Raw genomic sequence first — 27,784 nt, 5'->3', positions numbered from 1 at the left:
ACAATAAGAGAAGTCTGATACTCAATTAGTACTAGTAAGTCTGAAAATTGTACATCTTGCTTTTAGTTTATACATGCTGTCACCCATAAATTTTTTTTTCTTTTCCATGTTTGAGGAAAAAGTGAATGCATTACAAAAATAGGAACACATTTGAGAACAAGGGATAGAATGTAAGGTAAAAATGCAAAATTAGATTTCAAGAGATAGGCAAATAGATTCCTTGTATATTTTCATTAATATGTAACAAGCGCTAAGAGGAATGCACTAAGACAGCGAGGAGTGCTTCTGGATATTTGTCAAACACTGCCCTCTTCTGTGACAGAGTAGATGTTATTTGTATTGTTTATTGACAAGAATTCATCTTTGTTGTTTGTGCGTGTGTTTTTTTTCTTGATTATTTTTTTAGGGTGGTTGGGGATTAGGAGGGGTGCAATAACGATGTGTTCCAGTGTCATGTGTTTTTTTTCTTTCTTTCTGAGAGCAAAGAAGGAGAAGAAGAAGAAGAAGGCAAAAAACAAAACAAAACAAGCTAGAAAAGCGCTCTGAGAGCGCAGACCTCCGCCAAGCATGCAGCTCATTTCCACTACTGATCTTCTTCTCCCATAGAGATATCAGTGATTTCTACCCATACGTACTTTTATAGCATTGTGTGCTGAAAGTCGCCCAATTTCCCAATATAGAAGCCTTTGTTACGTCATAAAGCCTCAGCTGCACGGCGCGCCTCGCCCTAGCAGAAACTAGAGCACGCACTTTAGTGCGCGCATGCAAACCTCAAATACGCACAGCCTGAGCTCTCAAGTTCATTGACCTTACCTGGCAAAATATAAAAAATCCTACTTAAATTCCCCCAAAATTCTCGGATCACTACCTAAAGTTAATCGATTGTTACTTGTGTCATTCTCAACCTTTCCTGCAAGTTTTCATCCCAATCCGTTAACTACTTTTTGAGTTTTATTTTGCACACAGACAAACGAGTGAACGAACGAACGAACGAACGAACACACCAATGGTAACGAAAACATAACCTCCCCCCTTGTTGGAGGTAAAAACAGGCCAGACACAAAACCCAACCAGGAAACAAATAGCACGAGCGTACTGATGTGCTTTCATACACAGTGTCGTTTGTCTATGGTGTAATATCCTGTTTATTCTTCAGTACAGTGTTCTGTAGACATAAAGTCTGGTTGGAGAAACAATTCCAAGCCGCCTATAGATTGTGTAGTGTATGTGGTAGAACTATGCCTTCTATGATACAGTAACTGAGCACTAGTAGTAGGTACAATTAATGTAACTTGAGCAATTTGACTGCTGTGGCCAGTCAACTGGGATGGCTTCATATTTTCACTCAGTAACTATGGCCTCTAAATCACACGTAGATAAAGTTCATTGATCTTGACCTTTGACTTTGAGAATTGACCTTCAACCTCAGTAGGGAGATAGAAATATGTTTCCATTTATTTACAGGATGTACTTCTATATGAATCTTTCCTTCCAACTTGAATTTACATGGAACATTCCCAGCTGATATTCCTTGGAAACTATATTCATTAATAGCCAGAATACAAAGTGGATTGCTGATATGCTTGTAAAACTATTCAATTTGTACTGTCCATAATGTTAGAGGAGAACTCCAACTGATCTTTTGGCCTTTTGGGTTCAAGTGTCAGATTTCAGAATGCTGAGATTTATCTTATTCAATTTTGGAAAATGAAGCTAGGGAATAGATTAATAGTAACTGGAGATTTGGGCAGATGACAACAAATCTGTTTGGAGAACTGAACCGAGCATAGCAGCCCATTTGTAATTTGTGCTGTATCATAAAGTTTTTTATCATTTAAATGAATTTGTCTGTATATAATGTGATAAATGGTAGAATGACATTATACAGGACATGGCAGATAGCGTATAAGGGCAATCACCCCCCTACCCCCCCCCCCCCCCCCCCCCAACTAAATACTGGTTAGTGATAAGGTACTGTAAGAGTAAAGATTAGGGTTAGGGTTAAGTTTAGGTTTAGGGTTAGAGTTTGGGTTAGGGATAGGATTAATTTTTATTTTTCATTACAGTGTATAAATCTGATAGAATCCCAACGGATAGAAATCAACTTTATGAAGGGATACTGCATGTGCCAAATATATATTGAGACTAATCCTTTCTGAATTAGGATTTCCCAACAATTTCAAGAGTGGATAAATTTGCGATTGTGGAGTACAGTAATGAAGGGGGTGTGCATGCACATTCCATTCGTGTAGAGATCAGAGTTGATAATTTCATGTGTTGTGAAATTCGCAAATATATTTTTGTAGCACTTAGGTGACTCGCAGACAGCTGTATATGGCATTTACAGTAAATGCGAGAGATGACCTACAAAAAGTTGTAAGTGAGGCAGCATAGGGTGTATGATAGAAATTTCCCAGTAGTCAGCAGAAAACCATGTTGGAGACCCTGCGAGATATGGGATGAAACTGTCTCAAGAAGACAAGTGAACATCTGGCTATTGCAATGAAAACTGGGCCACATAATAGTAAACACTGCAGGGGTATTTTACTGACATTATTCCCACACCCATGTAGCTCTGTGCAGCTGTTCACCTCCACCCAAACAAAGCAGGCTCATGTATCAGTCATGTGAGCCCTATTCGAGAAATCAATACGCTACATTCTTTGCAAAACTTTTAAAGGATATCCCAGACTCCATAGAAAGTGTCCTCTTTCTCCATCAGTTTGTTGAAATGTATTATTTTTCGATAGATTTTACCCAAAAATTGTTTGTAGAATGTTCTTTGTGAATACCAGGTAGTGGAAGTACCTTCACATTAAAAACTACATTGACATTAAAATATTTGGTATATGGTGACTAATTAGTGTGTTCTGAACAGTGCCATACATCACAAGTATGTACATTGTATGTGGTACAACTGTACTCAGAAAATATTTCGAAGTCTTTGAAAGCTCAGATTTATCTCAGCTTCTTTTTTTTTAACAGTGTTATGTGGACTTTGTTACTATCTTATTCATCCATACTAAGTAAGAGTGGCAGTATTTTGTTTTAGTCATCAGCTTGTGTAAAAGGTCTGATTTTCCTTTTTTTCTGTGCAAACTTTTTTTACATATAATTTCTTGAAGGCCAATTTCACCTTAATATACATAAGCCGTAAAGATTGAGAGAAAGCAGCAACATTTAGAAGAAAAAATCATTGATAGTTTAAGGAAATTCAGTCCACTCAAAAGTTGTGAATTTTTAAAGTTTCAGTGGTGCCGCCATTACTGGATGAGAAGACTACGATAGCTTGTGATGTCACATGCGTAGAACGATATGAAGAATATAATTTATAAAGAAAACTCAACATACAATGTTTTTTCACTTTTCTCGCTTGGTAAAAGAGCACTTGACTTGTCTCTTTCAAAGTCAATCCCCAATTTGAAATTTTTTGAAATAATAGCCTCAGGTGGTGTGCCATGAAGGCAAAGGTCACTGCTCAACTTCGAGCGCTCGACCTGCAGGTCTCTGTTCAGAGGAAGTGACCTCAAGAGAACACGAGACAAAGGAGATTTCCTGGCATTAAAAATTATTGGAAATTGATTTCCTCTTCATCTAGTACATCCTCATAGCTGCCAAGTATTACGAAAAATTCGTAAATATTACGAATTTTTACCTATTTTACGAAAATACGAATGCACCTTTAAATTTTACGAATATGAGCGCCATTATACATGTATTATACTATGCCCATTCACGCATGTGTTATACAACATGTCAGCGCAATTCTATCCACGTACGTACGTGCACATGCATGGCGTGGACCATTACTGTAACTGTGCGAAGAGACGATAGATTGCTGTGTACTGTATGTAGCATGCAGTGTGCACCGCGCGCACCGATGCTACATTCCCCCGTGACTACGGTACAGTCACAGCTGTACTACGTATTTGAGTGCTTGTACTCGCAGTCGAGTCGCTCGCTACGTCGCTTGTCGTACGCTGGCATAGCAAGCTATGTAGCAGAGGCTTTGGATGAAAGCAGTGAATGTGTACTACAGTAAAGTAACCTGCTGCGGACCGCGAATTTAAGAACCCGCGAATACTGTTTACGTGGTTTCTTTCGCGGTGGTTTTAGCCGCTCAGCGCGAAAAATTAATCGCGCGAAAATATTGACGTTTACAGTATACCACGCTCGTACGTGTAGACGAAAACAGCGCATTCGTGTGAAGGTAAGAGGCCATTCATAGTACATGCATGTTGATGTTAGTGCATACACACTGCCTATGTATAGCTTTATGATGATTGCAAGTGCGCTGCACCGATGTGTATTGTGTGTGATGCAGTACAGTTGCGATGTTGCTAGCGAACGTTCGACGCTATCTTCTCACTTCTTCTTTTCTAGTTTTGACTTTTGGACAATAAATGACAGAGAATGGATTGTAAAAAGGGACAGTGTTACAATAGCAAATACGAAACAGAGTTCGACTTCATCACAAAATCTGGAAAGAGCAAACAGCATGCATTTTGTAAGATATGTCGCCGGGATATTTCAATCGCTCATGGTGGCCGCAGTGACATCATTTTGCATAGGAAATCAAAACTTCACATCGGTAATTTTGAGTCTGAATCTTCATCCACACCCAAGATAACATCATGGATGTCAACTTCGCAGGATTTAAATGTTACGCGAGCTGAGTGCTTGTTTACATCATTCTACTTGGAGCACAACATTCCTCTTTCTGCTGCTAGTCATATGGGGCCATTGTTACGGAAAGCTTTTCCAAATTCGGAGGAGGTGAAGAAATTTTCAAGTGCAAGGACCAAAACTTCCTGTCTAGTTAAAGAAATGGCCAAAGATGAACAAGAACGGATTGCTTTAGCAATGAAAGCAGGACCCTTTGCAATTTCAACTGATGGGAGTAATACAAGCACCAGTAAATTGTACCCAATAGTTATCAACTACTTTGACGGTAAGCAAATTTCTTGTTCTATTTTCTCCCTTCAAAACTTGGAAGAAGCGGGAACTGGCGAAAACATTGCGCAGCTGCTTATAGCAGAAATGCAAAAGCATAGTATCCCATGGCAAAACTGTACAGCATTGGGGTCAGACAATGCAGCGGTCATGACAGGTGTGAAGAAAGGAGTGGGAGCATGCCTCAAAAAATGTCAGCCAGAGCTCATTGTGCTTGGTTGCCCAAATCATCTCATTGATCTTGCCGCCAAAGCTGGATCATCAGCGTTACCATGCTCAATAGACTCGCTTCTCATTGATGTGTTCTATTATCTTGAAGCCAGCGTAAACAGGAAACTTAATCTCAGAAAGTTCCAAAAGCTCCTTGGTACTGAAGTGCAAGCAATCTTGAAACATGCTTGTACTCGCTGGCTGAGCTTGGGACAGTGTTTACCACGATTTCTCCAGCAGTGGGAAGCTCTCATTCTCTTTTTTGAGGAGGAAGTGGCTCAGCAGCAGAAGCCTGTTAAAGAGACCAAGACAACACCCAGTATCAAGACCAACCTTGTACCGAAGAAAGCAAATCCAACTTTGAAAAGCAAACCTGCTCAGGAACCTGCGTGTGTCTCCCAGCAGAAGAAGCTTGCTCCACAAACCAGCAAGGCCAAGATCACATCAAGCCTCCAGAAGTTTCGTATTCCAAAGAAGGTATCTGCAATTCATGCAAAACCAGATGTAACTGTAAGCAAACCTCAACTGCTTCAGCCGGAGGTGAGTGCATCATCATCACAGCCTCAACGAGTAAATGTGTCTGCAGCAAGTGATTCAGTTGGACAGAAACGGCATGGTGATAATGTAAACGTACATGTACCTCACCAGAAGAAACAAAAGACTTGTACAGAAGGACCTTCTGCTAAGGCAGTATGCACATTGAAGCTGAAGCCTGGAACTTCAAGTCATCCTAGCAAATGTACTACAGGAGTGACCAGAAAATCTACTGCAAAGAAAACAAGCTCACACATACTCACACCTGAGACTTCAACTAAACTTAGTCAAGGTACCAGCAATGTAACTGAAAAGGAAGAAACAAGACCTGTGAGAATTCTGAAGACACTGAAATCAAAGCTGAAGTTGGCCATTGCACAATTTCTGAGCCAAAGTATTACTTCATTTGACAGGAAAAGTGTCATCCTCCAGACCAGAAGTCCTCTTATCCACAGACTTAAAAGAGAACTTGAAAACCTACTGCGTGATCTGTACAGCAAATTTGTCACTCCACAAGCCATTATGGCAGTCACTGATCTGACCCTTCTTGATTACAAAAAGAAGGAGAATCTTAGAGAAGAAAGTGAGATTGTCATAGGAAGTGAAGCAAGAGAGACTGTGAGCACATTGGACAAGGCTGATCGCCAACAGTTTTATGCAGCAGTATACTCTTATTACTCAAAGGCATGTGACTACATTGTTGCAAAATTTCCACTGAAATCCAATGTCATCATCCATGCACAGGTTGCAGATATTTCATGTAGAATGGATGTCAAATTCACCTCTGTGAAGTTTTTCATTGACAAGTTTCCGTGCATGTTACTCGTCAAAGAAGGAGAAGACAGACATAGTGCGATGGATGCAGTGGAAAACCAGTTTGTGAGCTATCAAATTGCTCAGATTCCAGACTCAGTGCTAAGAGAAGAAGGAGCTGACAAGCAATGGGCAGTTATGATGACACAGAAGGGTGCATCAGGTGAACTGAGCTATGATAGACTTGGAAGAGTAATGCTAGGGATCCTGACAATACCACATACAAACGCGGAGTGTGAACGGGTGTTCAGCCAAGTACGCAAGAACAAAACTGATTTCAGAGGATCAATGAGTGATGAAACTCTGTCAAGTTTACTAATCACCAAGGCTCAGCAGACAGGACCTTGCTACTTGAGAGACTTTGATGACAAATTTCTCAGGAGAGCTAAGTCAGCTACATGTAGAGCTCTCAATGAATAACAATCTATGTGTCATGAGGAAAGAAACTGATTTCAGACAGTCAACAAATGTTTGAACAATGCTACTGAAATAAACTCAACTTCACTTTTCCTCCAGTGAGAGCAGACAGGACCATTATACCTCAACAAATTAAGAACTTAAAGCAGCAGCTACATAGAGCTCTTAACACCTGTGCCTGTGGTAAGTTTTTTCTTTTTTCTTAAGGGCAGTAAAAATCCAAATGCATACTTTAATTAATGATATTTTGAATGGTCCATTTAATCATATTTTATTGTGTTATTCATTTATCTTCAGATTTATGAATATTTTGGGCAATAATTTTCTCAAACCTAAGATTCACCCTAAAAACAACTGAAAACCCCTGTAGATAATAGACTGGAGATCACATCTTTTAACAAATGGCTGATCTCAACTCTGTGTGATTTATATGTTAATTGTTATGTATGTGAAGAAATAGCTTTGCATTGATGTAATCCAGGAATGGGGAGAAAGGTTAAAATGCTCCCAAAAAAGGCTCAGATTGCACCAGAGAGTGTCTAGAACCCCAGAGCTTCCAGGGCCCTTAAGCGGGCCCTGGACCCCGGCCGCAAGGACTTCGCGCTTCGCGCTCGTGATGTGCGCTTCGCGCACATTTCTGTGTTTTTTATCTGATCATTACTAATTTTGAATTTCAAATGTTGGCAGCTATGCATCCTGGTATATCAGTGCTGTTTACAATTTTCAAAGAAATCTGTTTCCTTGTAGCCATCATATCGGTGTTTCCATCTGTCAGCCCCATAGGATCTGTTAGACCTAAATGTTATGGTTTTGTTTTGTTTTTTTGTTTTTTGTAAAGAATTTTAGCACTTCACTTCACCAGGATAATTTAGTTTGTCAAACTTCCTATTGTTTTAGATTCCATCCCAACCTTTATAGCCTCATGCTACACAGTTTGTTAAACAGGGAAGCTCAGAAATTCATTCATTTTAAATTTTGTAAGATACCGTAAAGTTCCGTGTATAAGACGCACTATTTTTTCGTCGGAAAACGTTGAAAATCGGGGGTGCGTCGTATACACGGGTACAGTCGAATCGAGGAAAAAAATCCGTCATGTACACCCAATTTTATAAGGCCAACTTGGGGCCATGTATGCCCATCGACGTTTGGAAGGTAAGCAATCACTAGAACTTACGGATAAAAGAGCGATCTTTCAATCTGGACACCCACAAAAGCTGCAAATACGAGATACACTTACATCGGCCTTGTGCAGTAACGATGTATCAATCTGGCCATAGACAACAGCTGTAACAGCACTGCTGTATGCTACCGATGTCAGTCTACCAAGCTACCAACAGCCAACCTAGTAGCTGGAATACGCGATGTACAGGTATCATTACTAAATTACCGATACTGTAAAACTTATCAATGTACTAGTATCAATATGACCATAGACAAAAGCTGTAAAATACGGAGTAGGATCGACACTATGTCACCGTAAATATGAACGATGTGTGAAGCATGCATGCATATCCATGTCGTTAGTTTGCTCTTCATTTCACGAGTGCAAGACCAGCTAGGATAGCATAGCTACACTGTACTGGCTAGCTAGCTAGCAAGCCTTTGGCAAAGGCAGCAGCTGCATGTTATGCAGAGAGGCTTTTGCAATGGACTCGCGTGCACACAGCGATCGGATCGAAGCGCGCTTGCCCGTTGCGCGCTGTGTGTGCAAGTCCATTGCTCTCTGTGTGCTTGTGCTGAAATTATAGCGAGCTGCCTTTTGCAAAAGGCTAGCACTGTGCATACAAGCATGGTACAAGAGACACACATGTTACTGGTAACAGTGCATGAGTGTAATTACCGTACGCACCGTACGTCTTGCCGTATGATCCCTCTGCTACACTTGTTGATGTTTTTCTTATTTTTCGTAATGAACCTTCCTCTCTGACATGCGTCAATATGCGAGACACCCTCTGCTATGTATAACAGCAAAGATCGTACTGTTACTCATGAGTATGATATGCATGACACATATACCACGATTGAAAGGCGAAACAAATAGCTAGTGAGTACCGAGACAAGTCTCGCATTTTGCGTCTTCCATATTTTGTTGATATCCGATGAATACCGTTAAAAGAAAATATAAAAGGAAACGAAAAATAGAGCAAATACATGCTGCATTCTAGGGAAATATTGAGCTGAAATAATATGTAGGACACACACAATATTTGCGTGGACATTTTCGTGTTTTTTTTTTTTTTTATAATTTTAGGTCCGAAATTAGGGGTGCGTCTTATACACGGGTGCGTCTTATACACGGAACTTTACGGTAATCTGCAAGAAAAGAAAAATGCAACACCTTTATACAAAGACATGATTCATCAATAAATATTGTGATGTTGTTAATCTTGGGTATCAGGTAACCACAATATTCAGCAGTCCCAGACTTGTTGATTATTATGATCTGCAAATCGACCAATGAGCTTGATAATTCTTAGCTATGATGTAAAAATGTGCAACATGTAACAAAGGCCTCATGGTCACCTGAGTTTTGACTAATATGACCCCTGTCTGTAAAGAGTATGCTAGTAAGATTTTACTTTGTAACATTGACCTCTCAATGACAAGGTATGAAAATCACACTCCTGGCATTGTCTTGATATTGTAGATCTAATGCAGGCTTGGCAATACGGTGCGATTAACTCCACAGTAAGACACAAAAGCTTTTGAATTCATTACAGTCATTGAAGCATTGTGCGAAGCAAAGGACAAAAATCTCAAATGTTCACCTACGCATATCTCCCTTATTTTCAATCACCAAATCCCTTGAAATTTCATGTGGATGTGTCATCGTCCATATATGAATTTGGTGCAAAAATGCTGATGTATCCTTTAAGATATTTAATATATAAACATAAATATATGTTTGAGTCAATAATGAAAAAAGGTTATGATTTCCTGACACAAGTCTGCTCTAGCATGAATATGCAAATGATAAACATATTGCTAGGCTGTATACCCAAGACTCATTCTGCAAAGTTTTGTGTTTGCATAATTAGTAGTTAGGTCAAAATCAGAACAAATAGACAACCAAGTTTGTGAGAAAATACTTGACATGCACAACTACATCTTCCTTCTGCGCATGTGTTCTCTGTTGGTCAGCGCACACATAGCCAATCAGCAGTGTCAGGTTCGGTGATGGGGTTCAGCTTAGGAGGTTAGACAACGTACACTTGTACGATGTGCTTCAAGTGTTGCATGCAGTACAGAAACTGATACATCAGACTGCGTAACACTTACGCTATGGATTATACATGAATGACAGTGATCTTGATTTTTACCTGACAAAACTGTGTGATAAGAATTACAAAAAAGATATTTGGAACAGAGTATGGACATACCACAGCAAGTCATATACTGAAGTTTCATTTTTGGGCAATGAAGTTAAGTGGTAGAAAATAATGTGTGTGTTTTTTTTACTGACCATTTTTTTTTTCTTTTCTTTTTTTTTTGGTAAGCTAAATTTCAACATTCTTTTCACAGGTTTATCCCCAATAAAACCCAAAGCAACTAACATCACGGGTTGGGGAATAGTTGTTGTTTTTTTCTTCAATTCATTGTATAGAATTTATCATTTGATGGTTTTTGTAGCAAGATAGTGTTATTGTCCTTCAACAATTCAATATCAATATCTCTGCGTGGTTTGAGTTTGCCAATTAGCAAATGTTGATGTTAGGCAATTAATGATACTGCTGTATACAAAATGCATTTATCTACTTGTATTTGATCTTTATGAATATTTTTATTATGAGGAACCTGCTGTGTGCAGAAAAAAAAAGTCAGCGGTCATGAAAGATATCCCAATGATAATGCTGTTAAGCAATGCAGGGATTCATCACACAAAACCCATGGTACTAGAGGACAAAAGCCTGCTTTTGTTTGGTCAAGGAGGTGTGTGTGTGATACTCTCCTTGCTTAGGTCAAGCATAACTGATAAATTAATCTTTTATCATTGCAGGTCAGTATGGGGATGAGTTTTCGACTTTCCTGCGAGGGAGAACCCCCGGAGGAGTGGGATACGTGAGTATCGTTTCACATCATTAGCTATCTCTTCTAGAATGCGCACACAGCAGAACTGGCACTTTACAGAGCAAAACTTAAACACACGGAGCACAAGTGTCAAATTGTTATCAGAGATATGGCCTGATTTATCAAAATACTTTCAGGGGCTATCACAGGTGAATTATAGCTGTTTTTAGTGTATTCTAGGTGTACACAAATTTGATTTCCAGGGTATTGGTAGTTAGTACACTTTCATGTTCAAACATGACTTGACTTCATGCTGGTGCCACTGTGTAATAACCATGATAGGATCTGTCTCCAACAACACACTTTCCCTCTTGGCCGCAACACTGCTGCTCAGTTACCATTGATTACCGGTGATTTTTTATATATGAAAACTTAGTTCTCATATGCATGCAGAACTGGCAATTTTTTCCTTTAAACTGTGCACCTATGCATAAGAAATGTGTGAAATAACGCTGTCATAACACAATTTCAGTCGGGTAACAACAAAAATACAAAATATTAGCCAAAAAGGTTTGCCAAAAGTACTCTGTCTCAGAGCTTACCTGATCACAGTTGCTGCATAATTTTTCATAATTGCTTTTTGATAATTGATAATTGACAAACACAACCAGAGCAGTGTCCAACAATCTTCCATGCTACAGTGCATCGCATGCAGCTCGTTGGAAAATATGATTCCTTGGGCACGATTGATCATCAAGTAATATTCTACATACCGGTACCTACCTACCACTGAATGGGGAGAGGGCTTCTGGGGGAAAAAAAGTTGTGTACTTCAAAATTATATATGAGTGTGTGCTTTCTTTCCAGTATTTAAATAGGTTAGCGGAGTTCATTTGAAATACATAATTTTATAGCTTTGAGTCTGCTCTTTCAGAATCTGCCCTTAACTAAAAATCCATATCTGGCAACTTTTTGTTGGTTTTGTGATGCAGGGTCACAAATGGCTCTCCAGTCTTTTGTGATTTTCACCACATTTTTACGTATTTTGCATGGCTATCTCTCCAAATGACTTCCTTATTAAAAGGGGATGGCTTGTAACTGATCAGTGGGAATCAGTGGGAATGCTGGGGGATGATTGTTCCAATCCTTGTGGGATTCATTTAAGAGTACAATATCTATTGTTGTGTGAAAATTACTTGCTTCAGAATGGTCTCATATTCAAGTAATATGCTGTTCAATGTTTCCAGGTTAGCATGCCTGTACAGTGTCGGGGCGATCGTTAAATCAAATCATTAACATTCATCCGACACTGTACAGGCTACACTTGCCCAAGGTCTTCCTTCATCACTCTTTGGATAGATGCAAGTACAGAGACTCCAACTCTCCAGCTTTCGACAGGTGATCTCCCGCCTAAAGCTCATTTTTGCAAAATCTCCCGTTCTCCCGCTTGAGATAAAATTTCTCCCGCCCTGGCTCTGCATCTCATGCTTGTATGGTGATGTAGATGCCAGTCAATTTTATATGCATGCATGAATAGCATCTGCATGTGATACAATCAAATTAAGTTTTATTATCAAGCCAAATTATCAAGCCAAAGTATATGATTTGAATCAGTGAATGATTACTTATATAGTGCCATCCTACGTTGAAAAATAAGCCTTAGATAGCACGAGAGATCATCTAGAACCCCAATGACCCAAGGGATTTTGCGCACATCAAGTTGGAATTTCCCGTTTGTTAGGGGTTCAGGCGGGAGAATCTCCTGATCAGAAGGTGCTTGGGGTTGGAGTCTCTGCAAGCAAGCAAGCAAGCAAACAAACAAGCAAGCAAAAACAAACAGCAGAGGAAGAAGAAGAATATATATGACCTGAAAACTTTACAGTACTTGTCATTGAATTACTTTTTCCTCAATCTTAATCAGATGGTACTACTGTGATGCATACCGTAGCGGAAGCTACAAAAAGTGCAGCCCTTGCAGTATGGAGAATTTGCTGAGCGATATAATTCTCCATCCAGAGGAATGCGCTGAAGCGCCATGCCCCTATCGCTGCCCAGAAGGTCTGAACGAAGAGAACCCAGCTCCGCCAAACAGCTGTCCGGTGGACACAACAGCGCAGCCGACCACAACAGGTGAGAGTCGCTTCACAATGTGCAAGGGCTCCCCTTCGATCGTGTCACAGTGCTCGAATTTCACAGAGGCCTGAGGCCAATGGCTGTGATGCCTCACCAACCGGCTGCGATTCCCCTCCAAACTTCAAAGAGTTTCAGGCCACTGCAAGCAGTGGCCTTTTTCTGTAAAAGTAACTGGAAAATCACTTAAATTTAAAGACAGACATGATTTTCCTTGCCTTTTCACAGAGCTAGTGCGCAACTAGCCAGAGTTTGACTGCAGATGTACATAGCTGGCTTGATATCATAGCTGTATATAAAGTAAATATCAAAATTTTACATATATGTAGAGTATCTCATCCTAAAGCAACAATCTGTAACTTTTATTGCTAGGCTAAGGAACAGCAATCAAATCAACGTTGTTTTAACTAAGCAATATTTTTATGTAAATTAATTTTGGCCTCCTACCTCCTCTAAAAATGGAGAGTCAAGGCCAAATAGACCATGACCCAAATCAATGGAATTCCAGGCTTGCTGGTCAATTTTGAATTTGGATAGTGTGCAGCAGCAACAAGTATTTTTAAAACTTTTTAGCACCAGCTTCTAAGTGGTATTTACCACCACATAAACTGTCAATGATTGGATCGTCTGGTAATGTATTTGTAAATTTCATAATGCTGTCATAGTTCAGTTCTGTAGGAGTAAGGATCAACACCTTCAGAGGAAGAGTCTAATTTATAGTACATAAAAATGCATGATGTTAACATTGATTGTGCAAATTCATTTGTCGCTTTAAGAGGCTGTGACTTGAACCATCATTTTGATTCCAACAACATCAATCTGGTATTGCCTCCTCCTGCTCTCCATTTCATTTATTCATTTATTTTGATTTATTACTGCACTAGTCTCAGTACTCAAATTAATCAGTTCTTGCTTTTCCGTAACTATATTTTGCGCAGTCTGCACATGCTCAATATCTCTCCTCACCACTCCCACAGATGGATGCAAAAACAACAACAACAACAACAATACAAAACAGATAAAGAAGAAACTAATGTTAGCTTAATCTTCTTTTTTTCAGGGGGGGGGGGGGTATAAAATTGCCCCGTGTGAGTAGCTTGTTGTTCTTAGTTGTAATTTTTGTCACATTATTACGCATCGCATTGCACTCATGGATGTTATCTGGAAGAAAAGAACTGAAGAACAAGAATTATTTGAGTTTATTTAGGTGACCAGGAGATGCTACGTGTTCAGGGGAAACTATAAGTTAGGCATGTTTGTTAGGATTATCAACTCCCTTTGGCCATTGCATTTGAGATCGAATGTCGGAATCAAGTGTAACGTAATGAAAACTCAGTAACAGGAGATGTGATAACAAGAGTTCATGGGTCTCTGTAGAATATGGCCCTTTGGCTTTTAAGGTTTTCCTGTAGTACTAGTGGTAGTGTAAGTGGTAGCAATAGTGGCAATGATAGTGGTAGTGGTAATGGTAGTAGTAGTGATAGAGGTAGTGGAAGCAGTTGTGGTAATGGTAGTGGTAGTGGGAGTGGAATCAGTAGTGGTTGTGGTAGTGGCAGTGATCGTGGTAGTGGTAGTGGAATGGGTAGTGGTAATGGTGGTAGTAGTGGGATTGGTAGTGATGGTAGTGATAGTAGTAATAGTAGTGGCAGTGGTAGTGGTAGTTGGATTGGTAGTGGTAGTGGTATTAGTAATAGTGGCAGTGGTAGTGGAATTGGTAGTGGTAACTAGTGGTAATGGTAATGGTAGTGGCAGTGGTAGTGGTAGTTTTGGGAGGGAAGGAGGAGAATTTACAGTTTACCTATACAAGTGTATATTTTGACATTTATTTGACATGATTTGTTAAACTACTAGGCTCGACGACCCTGGCAGTCACCACCGTGGTAACGACAACAAAGTCCGAAGGAGGAGGAACCACCCCAACAAGATCTAATGGGAGCACGGCCTCTCCACCTGTAACAGCATCCACACGTAACGGAGGAGATGGTACAGTTATATTGATTTCCTGTTTTAAATTGTCATGGGTTTCAGGAGTTACATGTATGTCATTCAGTTAATCGGATGCTGGCACTAAAGATCAACCCAGTGCAAACAGATTTAGAAAGTGCTCACTCTGTGCAAATGTCTGAAGTATCAACGTTGTCATTGATTTTGGTTGTTCGTTGGTTAACCTTGCTATTCTTAGGACATAATATATATATTCCAGTCCAGCTTCTGAACATCTGATTGTCTCCCAGTGTTGCTCAACTAGGGGAAGCATCCAATTTGTGAAAGTGGAATGAGCTGTGGACTTGTAAATGGGAGACCATTAACCTGAATCATGCCTTGTGACATACCTTATACGTACCTGCTTAGTTTAGTTGTTTGATCCTTGATGTCCATCTTGATCGGGTGTGAGAAAAAAGAAAGGAAGATAGCTGGTAGCCATGATGGAAAGAACAGAGATGAAAAGGACTAAAAATACAACCATAGGTATATTAGACGAACAATTATCAGAAATTCTTCTGTATATTCCATCTTTGTGACTAAAAGAAAAGAAGAGAAAAAGAAATGGACTCCTCTTCATGGTTGCTTGTGACCATGAGATGTATGTGAGTCAGTACGGTGCAGGGGTGTATCCAGGATTTTTTCTGGGGGGGTCGTAACCAAAATTTTTGGACCTTTACCTTTGCGAGGGAGCGGAGCGACCGAGCGGGGGGAGGGTGTGGGAGGGGGGTGTCCCCCCCTTCCACGGTAGGGAGTTTTTGAATTCTATATCTTAAAATGGGGCAATTTGGTGCATACAAAAGTGACTTTTTCGGCATGGCAGTGCAGCTTAGAAATAAGGTAAATTATGGCATACTAAAACTAAGTTACGAAATTTACGAGGTTTTTGACAATTTGCTGGAACACCACCTGGTCACTTTTTTTTTTCCTGTTGTAGGCCTATATAGAGTAAAAAGCCCTCAAAAAATGTCTTTTACAAAAAGTGGACCTCTTGAAAATTTGGGGGGGTCGTACGACCCTCCCGACCCCCCCTTGCATACACCCATGCGGTGGAAAAGTTGCATTCCGCCCACTAATGGGCTGTGAATCTCTAGCTGCATGGTCAGCGGTATTGGCCAACAACGGAATGAAAAAGATTCCTATTTGATCTGGCTGGGTCTTGAAAAGATTTGTAAGAGCCAAAGTGGAACTGGGGTTGAGAGAGGTTGGGAAGCAAGGCTCTTAAGCATATTTAAAGTGAAAATGTAGTTCTCATGCCTTCAAACTGACAAATTTTTGCTCTAGAATTAAACAAATGCACAACACTTTGCTGTCATAACACAAGTTCAGTTGAGTAACAACGAAAATGCGAAATAGCTGCTAAAAAAAGATTCAAGGAAGTATGATTGTATCAGAGCAGCGTTGAAGAGGTCATCATTTATTGTACACCACTTACAACCTCCCTTCGTCTTGACTAACACAGTGTTTGGGATGTCTGATTGTTTGACTTTTCAGAATCCATGTGGTGGGCCTTTCTTTTGCTGGGAATTTTAAGCTGTGCTGTGCTATGCTGTGTTGCTGCTTCTGTGGTATGTTTGGTTTACAAGAGGTGTACGTCACGCAATCGATTGAGCACTGAAAGTCAAAGGTCATTGCGTCATCTCATGGGTGAGTGACACAGCCAAAGGATGAGGTTTCAACCTTTGGTGCCAAGACTATCTTGACTATTAGTCACTATGTTGATCTAAGTTTATCATAACCAACATGACTCCAGACATTTTTGTGCTCCCTTGAGTGGGAATGGCTAATTCTCCCTATTGCATGTAACTGTAAAAACTCGTACAATCCAGGTCTTGTTAAATTTCCATAACAACAATGCTGTGCCAGTGTACAGCGCGAGCTCTATTTGATTGTACACAAAAAAACATCGAACACTATCTTTATCTCCAAACTATATACCATACATATGTATTTTTGTAGATTTTTTCAGCAATTGTTACATGTTGGGAAAAGAAATATAAAGTTGTAAGCTATGAAAATGCATTTCTATTGTAAAGTGAGAATGTTTGAGTCATGATAAAAGGATGAAAATTGTATGCAATTACTGCATAATATGCTTTGCCCTCACCTCCGGCACAATAACTTTGCATTACCAGATATGCATAAGTCGACACTGAAAGTGTGATCCCCCTTGACCTCCATGTGTTGCATTCATTGTGTAAGATCACCTCATTCATTTGTTTAATTTTTTATTCGATAGGGAGAATTTGTACCCAAGTTTATTACTGACCATCTGGAACTAAAAAGATATGCATGGTATTACATTATTATTCTAGAAAAGCACTCCGAGAGCGCAGACCTCCGCCAAGCAGTTACTTTCCACTAATGACCTTTCTCTTCCATAGAAATAAGTGATTTTCACCCACTGAAAAATCGCCCGATTTCTCAATATAGAAGCCTTTGTTACATCATAAACCCTCAGATGCGCGGCGTGCCTCTCCCCAGCAGAAACTAGAGCACGCACTTTAGTGCGCGCATGCAAACCTCAAATACGCGCAGCCTGAACTCCCAAGTTCATTGACCCTACCTGCCAAAATATCAAAATCCTTCATAAATTCCCCAAAAATTCTCGGATCACTTCCAAAAGTTAATCGTTTGTTACTCCTGTCATTCTCAACCTTTCCTGCAAGTTTCATCCCAATCCGTTAACTACTTTTTGAGTTATTTTGCACACGGACAAACGAACAAACAAACCAACGGTAACGAAAACATAACCTCCCCCCTTGGCGGAGGTAATAATAATTGAAATCATGTGTTTTAGGAGCACCATAAGAAGGCATAATTTGCATTGTAAGCTTTTAGTGCCCTATTCAACTCTTTATGTGCCACATTCAAACACTCTACTCGGTCGACATGATGCCAAGTTCGCATATTCTGCTCAAACGCGCAAACTGGCCCAAACCATTTGATTAAAGATAATAAAAAGTTTTGGTACCTCAAAAGTTTCCCTGAATTTCCTTGTCTTGGTTTGTGTTTCATGTTAAAGTACGTTGTCTGTGAGAATTACTCGCCCCAAAGTGCTCTCATGTCTTAGTAATCATGCAATAATGGTTTTGTAACAGAGCCGTCGCCGTACAGCGTCGATAAATATTGTACGAAACCACTGACTGCGACCAGCAGCGTGCAGCCCATTATACGCATAGCTAACTGCGACCAGCAGCCCCATACGCATAGCGTAATGGGGCTTCACATTGTAGCATTCAGGATCATGACAGAATTAGTATCGCGGGTAAATGTCAACTTAAAATCCAAAAATTTCTTCGATTTAAAGACTTACCAATTAAGTTGAAGTACTGAAAACAGGCTTCGAACAACGTTTGGTTCTGCCAATAGTCCCTTTCTTTTCGAATTGATGACTGAATGTGACTCGGTCGAGAGGACCTTGGGAGAGCTACATACACTGACTACTACGGCCAGCGCATGCGCACACAAACAGCTTATCCGTTGATGGATTTGAAATTTGTGCACATGTGATGTGTTCGCATGCACTGGCTGCAGTATTCAGTGTATGTAGCTCCCCCAAGGTCCTCTCGTCCGAGTCACATTCAGTAATCAATTCGAACAGAAAGGGACTATGGGCAGAACCAAACGTTGCCCGAAGCCTGTTTTCAATACTTCACCTTAATTGGTAAGTCTTCAAATTGAAGAATTTTTGGGATTTTAAGTTGACATTTATCCTGCGATACTAAACCTGTCATGATCCTGAATGCTACAATGCGAAGCCCGATTACGCTATGCGTATGGGACTGCTGGTCGCTATGCGTATGGGGCTGCTGGTCGCAGTTAATTGCATGATTACTAAGACATGAGAGCACTTCGGGGCGAGTAAGTCTCACAGTGTTAGTTATATGAAAGGTACTTTAACCTGAAACACAAACTAAGACAAGGAAATTCAAGGAAACTTTTGAGGTACCAAAACTTTTTATTATCTTTAATCGCCAAATGCTACACCTCAATGAGAGCATTTCTTATTCTTTTCCTGTTACTTGTAGCTTGCATTTCACATGGTGATGGACTATCAAGTGGTATTCTGTACTGCATTTACAATAATGTAGCTACTGGTCAATCAAAGAAAAACAAACATAGATTTGTTATACACTTTACATCAAAGATAAGCTTGACTTTTTTTAACCCTTTGCTCACTGCATGTCCAGGGTAACAAAAATCTGTAAAACTAACCAATTTGAAAAACAGACTGTTTTCACAAGGCATGACTACATGGGTGTCTCAGAATAATGTGGTACATAAAGAGTTCAAAAGAGCTGATTGATAAAAAACGACCAGTTCTATTTAATCTTTCTCTCGTGTAAAATATGCAGTGGAGTTGAGAAACTATGGCAATTTAATGATGTTGAGATGATAGGTCATTGTTACATATTTTATATGTGTGTTTCATTCACACTCCTGCCATCTTCCTTTTCATTTGTTTCTGCTTCTTAGAAAATGGTGATGCTGTGGAGCTTTCTACCACCCCACCCTCTACTCCCGACACACTAGATGTAACACCGGATGTAACACCACATGACCAGTCCATAGAGGTTACTGCAAAAGTCCCACTTGCTCGCGTCACAGTGGAATGTGGGTGTGGACGTGTGGATGGGAAGGTCGTCAAAGACCTGCTGCCAGGCACCTTCTACAAGGTTGTCATGGAGACAGCCTCCCACGGAAACTTCCCCAAGATTACGAGCACCACAGGGAATGTGGACCACACCCTTTGTGACTTGACTCTTCTAGAGCTGGAGGGAATGATGAAGCACAACCCAGCAGACAGATGGGTCTACTCATTGCGAGCAAACTTTGGTCATATCGAAGATGAAAGAATGCTCTCTTCCCTAGCGAGAACTCTCAGGGTGCAGTCCTTGTATGATGCAGCGGGAAGTAACTTCCTCGAGGAGATTTTTAGTGTCGATGACCGGCACAGATTGGGTGATGAAGACAGCTTCAAGGTGTTTGTCATCCTGGAGACACTCAGAGCGAGTCTGTTTCCCGCGGACGATGTGCCGCAGTACCTCATCGACATTGCCACATGCCTGCTGTCCCTACATTCGCAATGCATGCCTTGTGGGCACATGGTGCACCAGCTGTTGGGCTTCAGGCCCCTGGTGATGACCACGCAAGTGTGAGTGAGCAAATGGGGAGGTAGCCACGTCGCTGGAAGTGAACCTCAGTGCAGCTCTGCCTCTCCATCATTACATCTCTCTAAGATTTCTGAGAAGACCTTTCAGGGAGAGTTTGTAATAACACAGACTTTGACTGTACCGCAGGGCGGTGCCACTGGCAAATTATATTTGTGACTACTGCAAAGTGCTGTTAATTAGAAGGACTTGGTCGATGAAATCGCTCGAGTAACCTCATCTTGTTTTATAGAGTGACAAGATAATGAAGGGACCTGTTTGTACAAGAATGTGTATGTCTACCCCTACCTGTTCTGTAGCAACTTGTCGGCCCGTATCTTGCCGGTAAACAATTTGCATCTCTCTGTCTTGCCTCCTAGCTCTTCCTGTATCTTCCCTGTAATAATCAATGGTAATGATCAGAACAAACTTCAATCAATCATGGATATTGTAATTTTGTATTTCCATTCTTTATTTTTTCCTTTTCGTTGGGATGGAGGGGGGGGGGGTAGGGGTTGAGTTCTGCTCTGTGCTCCATTCGTGATAAAGTTCTTTCATGAGGTCAAAGATCTGATGAATTTGTGAAATGCATGTCATCAGAGCAGAAATTGACTGTATTGTGTGTCTGTGTATACAAATGAGCAGCTCTTGTCAGAGACCATAATCTAATTTATAAGCCAAGAGAGCATTCTTCATGTCCAGTACTATGATAGCCACTTTGAATATTGTGTTTGTTTTGTAAGGCATGTGATGGACCATATGTATAAATTGGGACTTTTTGTACTGGGAGTTGGGGGTGTTTCATAAAGACTTTAATAATGTGGTGTAAGTTATGTGTAAATGCCAAATAGAGTACTTAACGTGTACTAGAGTGTGCATTTAACATGAAGTGTGCTATAAGATTTTTGTCATTAATTTATATAAATGTAAACTCTTTCTTAAGATGAATGAAAATTAGCTTTTTTACGTTACCTCGCCTGGTCCCTGAACACTATCACTGCTAACCATGCTCACACCGAGTTTCAACCCCAAGCTATATCAAAAGACTGTGACATCATCGCTGTGGTACTCTGCGATGATAATTTTGATGATTGTGATGATCGTGATGATTATGATGATTGATGACAATTACAATTGTTACAGAAATGGACCTACTGCACGTGGACATTCATGGCTTTGTGATATTCATGCACCTGTTTCTGTGAAAAGGGTCACAAAAAAATTTTTAAACATGCTTTCGGCTTTGATCTTATCACCGCCAACAGCCAGCCTGGATAAAAGCAAGGTGGTGCTTTGATAAATCTGAGAACTACATGCGCAAAAGATGATAAATCTCTGAAATGAAGAAAAATTCATTTGCAGTTACAGTGTATATTGGGAAATCATTGCTCAAGCAATTCAATTTGTGAAGTGCACATGCTTTACAAGAGAAAGCAAGCATTTTGGAGAGTTGATTGCTGTTTTGTAATCTAATTTTTTCCCATTTTTGCACATTGTTTATCAGAGTAAACATGGACAGTAACAGTAGACAGCATGTATATCTTAGCATTAAACACCATTCCATGCATGTCCACAAGTGTCCACTTCATTGATTACTTATTTTGTGACACAGAATTTGTCATGTTTTGATGTTTGCTCTGACACCATTGGTGCTTATTCAAAAGCAGTTGAGTCTGAAAAGGCACTTCAGCCAAATATGACCAAAATGAGGGAAACGGTTCTTTTGTCAGTGACGATGCACAATTGCCGATTGCACAATCGTCATTGTCCAAACAACTGAATGTACTTGTTAAGATGCACATATAATCGGGTGGTGGCGGTGATTATGGGATCAAAGAAAGACCTCCATTAATACTAGTAGTCCATGCATTTAGTACATGTAGGTCCATGCTTCAGGTAATAACAGTGGGGTTCACTTGCTTGACAGATTGTCATCTCAGTAGTCCCTTGACCTGTTGATATCTTATCCATCCAGTACTTGTGGTTGTGTGTCATTACACGCCTGACTGTTTGTAAATATATATGTACCTGGTTCCTTGGAGGAACATTTTCATTGGACAGGCTGCTATATGTGGACGACATGCAATTTGTTGAAGCATTCATTCAACAAGAGAAGCTGTATTCTACTGCAGCATCCAAGTTTAATTGCCAAAGGTGTAGTGTTCTTACGTAATATTTTTGATGCCTGGGCATTATGTAAATTCACCTCATTGTCATGTGTGTCTGCATGCCAACAATATTCTAGGATATTTGTTTCCTGAGGTAATCATAACATGTATGTGGAGTGCACGTACATGTCATTTTTATTTCACTTCTTTTTAAATGTAATATACTGCTCTGAACATATCTTTTGATTCTATTACGGTATTTATGGGATTGCAGTATTCAGAATACTGATGGAATTTGGATGAACTTTCCTGATTGATTTTCCAATCACCTTGCCTCATCATTAAGTTGTCTGGTGAGAAAGCCAATTCTTGACACAGACTGTACCAGTCTCCTGAACTGATTTTACTGTAAAACAAGGAATGTTCACGTGCAGTGTAAGATATGGAAATTTTGCAACAGACAAAATTCATGGTATTAAAACGTATGCGAAAATTTGATGAAAAGGCCGTCGGCTCCGATACACCAAAATTTCGTGCAGCAAAAATATTGTGTTTTACAGTAGATTGAGTTCATGAATATCTCTGGTCCAAAATATTCAAAATACAAGTTGTATGCTTGTTTCCTCTGATGCTCCCATATTACCATTACAGCAATTTTCTCACTGAGTGCAGCTTTGGTCCAGCAAGTTCACAGGCATGCAGGCTTTATAGTTGCCGTGGTAAATAGGATTAAACACTGGATTCATATGACATGTTATTGGCATCACAGGCAATTGGTGAATAAGTTAATGACTGTATGCTCTGGGACTTTCATGAAAAAATTCCTTATTGTAAGCTTCTGAGCATCTTTTGTTGTGGAATTGGAGTCAGTATCTAGGGCACTGGTCAAATCATGTTCAGTAATTAAACTTGTATAATGCAGGGATGAGCATTTGCACAGTAGATTTGTGGAATACTCCTCCTTCCCCCCCCCCCCCCCCCCCCAAAAAAAAAAAAAAAAAAATCAGGCTAGACTACCACTTAACCAACACTTTTTAGCAAAGTGATCATGTCAGTACAACGATCTGAATGTTGAAGAGTATGTGTGTGACCCTGCTTGTGTGCTGTAGTATACTGAAATGCCTCATGCTAATATACTTTTGAAAGTAAGATATACTTGTGTTGCTTGAACCATTTTTTTTTTTTAAATGGAAAATGTGCCCTCTTGAGACCACTTGCTGGCTCTTGCAGGACCAGTACTAGTCATTCAGGATTACCCAGGTGCACAACTCTGTTGAACCCCATGCCCAGGGAAACCTGTGGAGGGGTACCGGTATCGATCAACAAATGATATCACCTTGCTACATTGTGCCAAATAATAAAAAACGCCTTCCGCTGCCCATTACCAGTCCTTTCCCTTGAAGTAAACTTTAATTTTTTTTCTTAACTTACTTGCTCCTACCCTAAAAGGATATGGAGGTACAAACAGTGTTTTGTTTTTAGTTGTAAACCTCAAGCCTTATTAACTGTGTTTGTGTAATGTGTATATGTGTTTATGTGGTTCCAAGAACTGCTGTAAAACTTGTCGGAATAGAAGACTTTACAGAGGTAGTGTGAATGAAAACGTTGCTCTCTGTTTCTTGTGTCTTTTCTATGTAATCACAGATGTGATTTAAATTACTGTACCGTGTATTGTGATTCCTAAGATTGACCACACTAACATTTTCTGATTCCTTTTTCCTCGTGGCGTAAGTCAAGATCCAATGCTCAAAGAGCTAATGATCTTTTGATTTATTATTTTGTGTTGATGTGATGCCCTACATCAGTATAAAGTACTTTAATATGGCATCTGAAATGTAAGAAACTATGCTGCAGCCATGAGCATTAGCCATTTAACCTGTTCCTTCCGGGAACCGGGTGTGAGTATACTCAAATCCCGCAGTGTTAACTGATAGACAGTTCGTAACATTTGAATGGATTGTCTTGTTTTCCTCAAACTTTTTACTAATATTGCTGCATTCACTCAATCCTCATGAATATCTTCGTTTCATTTCCCTTCAACTGCTGATTTTCAAAAAAAAAAAATGACTTCTGTGTCTGCATAATTTTTCAAGAAATGTACTCTTTTCACCATACTTTGAATGCAAATTCCACAAATTTATATTGCTGATGATGTCAAAAGTAGTCTCTTGCCATGCTGTATTTATCAAAAACATATTTTTGGACACTCTTCTGTACATTTGGTATATGTTTGTGTGCTTGGATACCTTGCCAGACATTTGGTGAACATTTGTGTGCTTGGACACTTTTTAGACATTATTTGTGTATTTGTGTGAAAATCTATATTATTACTGTCAGTTTGTGTAATAATCTATACTATTCCTGTCATAATTAAGGTTATGTTCCCATTGATGTTTTCAGTCTGAAAGAGTTTGTGTTTCTTCCACATTTCCTCTGTTGGTAAACAGTCTTCTTGAATGCTCTTGTAAAAATTGTGTTATTTTTTTATGCCTCCGCCACGAAGTGGTGCCGGAGGCATTATGTTTTCGGGTTGTCCGTCCGTCCGTACGTCCGTACGTACGTCTGTACGTCCGTACGTCCGTACGTCCGTACGTCCGTACGTCCGTACGTCCGTCCGTCCGCTTTCGTTTACGTGATAACTTGAGTAATATTTACTGGAATTTTACCAAACTTAGTCCAAGTATGAAGTATGATGGGGCAATTATTTGATTAGATTTTGGGTGAAATCGGCTAAAGGTCAAAGGTCAAAGGTCAAGGTCAAATCATGAAATTGTATCCGTTTACGCGATAACTCAAGACTGGATGGAGTGAATTTCACCAAACTTTGTTGGAGGATGATGTATGATGGGACAATTACTTCATTAGTTTTTCAGTGAAATCGGACAGAGGTCAAAGGTCAAAGATCAAGGTCAAATCCTTAAATTTATCTCTTTACGTGATAACTCAAAACTCGATGAAGCAGCTTTCACCAAACTTGGTCCAAGGATGATGTATGATGGGACAATTAGTTGATATGATTTTAGTGACATTGGCAAGAGGTCAAAGGTCAAAAGGTCAAGGTCAAATGCTATAAATGTTGCAATTTCCCCCATATCTATGCAATGCCCAAAGGTATTTTCATGAAACTTGGTGTGGACATGTACTACTGCGTAAAAATTCTCCAGAGAGAGTTTCACGTCATAAGGTCAAAGGTCAAAAGGTCAAAGGTTAGGTGAAAATGTTGCAATATCACTTTTCTCGCAAATGGTTCAATGTATCTTCATGGAACTTGGTACATACGCATGTACTGACTGGCAGGGATTATCTAGGGAATTTAGGAGTCATGGGTCAATAGTCAGGGGTCAAAGGTCAAGGTCAACTCCTCACAATTTTACTATTTCCCTCATATACTAGTATATGCAATGCTTGCATTATAAGTTTCAAAACTTATTACATGCATTACCTAATGGAGATTCTCTTGGAAATTTCCAGCTGGAAGGTCAAAGGTCAAAGGTTAAGGGTCAAAGGCCAGGTTTCAATGCCCCCCCCCCCCCCCAAAAAAAAAAAAAAAAAAAAAAAAAACATTTTGTACCGTCATTACACTCTTTCTTCATACCTTGGAAATCACTCAATGCATAAACTTATAAAAAGGTCTGTCAGAATTCAAGTAAAAATTCTCAATTCCCCAAATATGTGTACCTGCACTCTTAGAAAATTAAAGCAAACCCAGTTCAAGACAGTTCTGACAAACCTGTCATTTCAATATTTTGCCAGTTACGTGAAACTGTCATGGATCACACATTGTGAAGACATTGTACTATACGCCTATTGGGAGAATCATGCATTATGGCGGAGGCATCAGTCGCCATAGCGACATTTCTAGTTTTTTAATGTGTTGTGCATGGTAGGTTTTTAGACAAACATTCCATAGCTGTTAGAAATGACATAACATACATTTCAGCTAATAACGTTTCATCAGTCAGTGAACTACGTTTCATTATGGTCATGCGATATCACTGCAAAAGAGCAGAGCTAGATATGTCCAGCCAATCATTTTCACAGGATTTGAGACATAATTAAAGGACAAGTTCACCTTCATAGAAATGTGGATTGAGTGAATGCAGCAACATTAGTAGAACACATCAGTGAGCGTTTGAGGAATATAGGACAATCTGTGGAAAGTTTTTGAAAATTTTTGAAGTTTCTGCTCAGTCACTGCTGGATGAGAAGATTATTACAGCTGATGATGTCACATGTGTACAATGATATAAAGAAAATATAAAGACAATTCAACATATTCTAACTTTTCTTGCATAATAAGAGAATGCTTGACTTCCCTCTTTCAGAAGGAAATGAGCACTTTTTTCCAAAAGTAAAATTTTGTGAATTTCTCTTTATATTTTCCTTATATTCTATGCATGTGACATCATACACTGTAGTAGTCTTCTCATCCAGCATTAACTGTGCAGATACTTGAAAAATTCATTACTTTTGAACGGATTATCCAATTTCCCCCCAACTTTCGCTGATGTGTGCTGCTAATATTGTTGAATTCACTCAATTCACATGTATATGAAGGTGGACTTGTTAAGATGGTGGTCCTACATCATAGCTCACGGCTGAAGTTGAATACAGTATTTACAGATGAAAAAGAAGAACTTTCTGTGTTTTATTGCCTATAGAATGTCAAACATGTGCAAGTGAATGATTTTCTGGTACCAAGCATTTTTTTTTTTTGTCATAAGAGAAAAGACACATGTACCTCAATTCAGTTGTGTCTTTTGTATTTTCTGGTACGCTGTCCTTCAGCTTTTAAAAAATTGAAAGAAGAGCAGGAAAAAGAAGAAAACAACTCTTTGATCTGTTTTTACGTGTCATTTTGAAGTCTCGCCTTGTTTCAGAGTTGGGGGATGTGTGAAAATTAGTTGAAGTGCATTGTATCAATGCTTCATCGAGAACATTTTCAAGTGCATTTCCTATTCTGTCTAGAAAAAAAAAATAAAGAAAAACCTCAGAACTCTTTGTCTTGAACTCAAGTCAAATCCATTCAATGGACATGTTATTTTCCATCTCTGCTTTCTAGAGTTCTAGAGTATAGTGTATTAACGATGTAAGTAGGTGATTCTATGTAACATCAACCAAAGTGCATGACTATTGGACTCAAATCTCATAACTGTATACTACACTGTAGTAGGTCTCAAAACTTCACTGATGTGCAGTCGTTAAGTGTTTTTTTTTTTTGAATAAATTTTCTAGTAGTTCATCCTACACTTGTGTTCCAGCATTCTTATTGTTGTCTTATATAAGGCATATTATAATTATTGTTTGCACATTCCACAAGGCTTGTCATGTGAACAGGTTGCTAGATCGTCGCTATTCTTTGAGGCCGAGCTCAGTCTATTTTACAGCTAAATTCGGCCAAATTATTTTTCTCATAAATGACCAAATTACTCTCAAATTCCTTGTGGTTTATCCATTAAAAGAACAAGGTATATT

The 27,784-nt window shown here is 39.5% G+C and overlaps 1 protein-coding gene and 1 pseudogene across 1 annotated transcript in view; both read left to right on the top strand.

Annotated features, from left to right (window-relative positions):
* The window catches only part of LOC139737353 (uncharacterized), a 41,654-nt gene extending 20,955 nt beyond the window's left edge, over positions 1-20,699 (top strand). Inside the window, exons 3-8 of the mRNA XM_071648030.1 lie at positions 10,925-10,986; positions 12,857-13,114; positions 14,478-14,677; positions 14,917-15,048; positions 16,543-16,695; positions 19,528-20,699. Coding sequence (XP_071504131.1) covers positions 10,925-10,986; positions 12,857-13,114; positions 14,478-14,677; positions 14,917-15,048; positions 16,543-16,695; positions 19,528-20,210 — 1,488 coding nt within the window. The 3' untranslated portion in view covers positions 20,211-20,699. The remainder of the gene's footprint in view (positions 1-10,924; positions 10,987-12,856; positions 13,115-14,477; positions 14,678-14,916; positions 15,049-16,542; positions 16,696-19,527) is intronic.
* Positions 4,879-7,518, top strand: LOC139737345 (uncharacterized; annotated as a pseudogene).
* Positions 20,700-27,784: the final 7,085 nt, after the last annotated feature.

The sequence above is a fragment of the Diadema antillarum genome, unplaced genomic scaffold (genome assembly GCF_040938485.1).
Source record: "Diadema antillarum isolate AM-2024a unplaced genomic scaffold, OU_Dant_1.0 seq00000690_RagTag, whole genome shotgun sequence".
Classification (NCBI taxonomy): domain Eukaryota; kingdom Metazoa; phylum Echinodermata; class Echinoidea; order Diadematoida; family Diadematidae; genus Diadema; species Diadema antillarum.
This window is presented reverse-complemented; position numbering and strand designations above follow the sequence as displayed.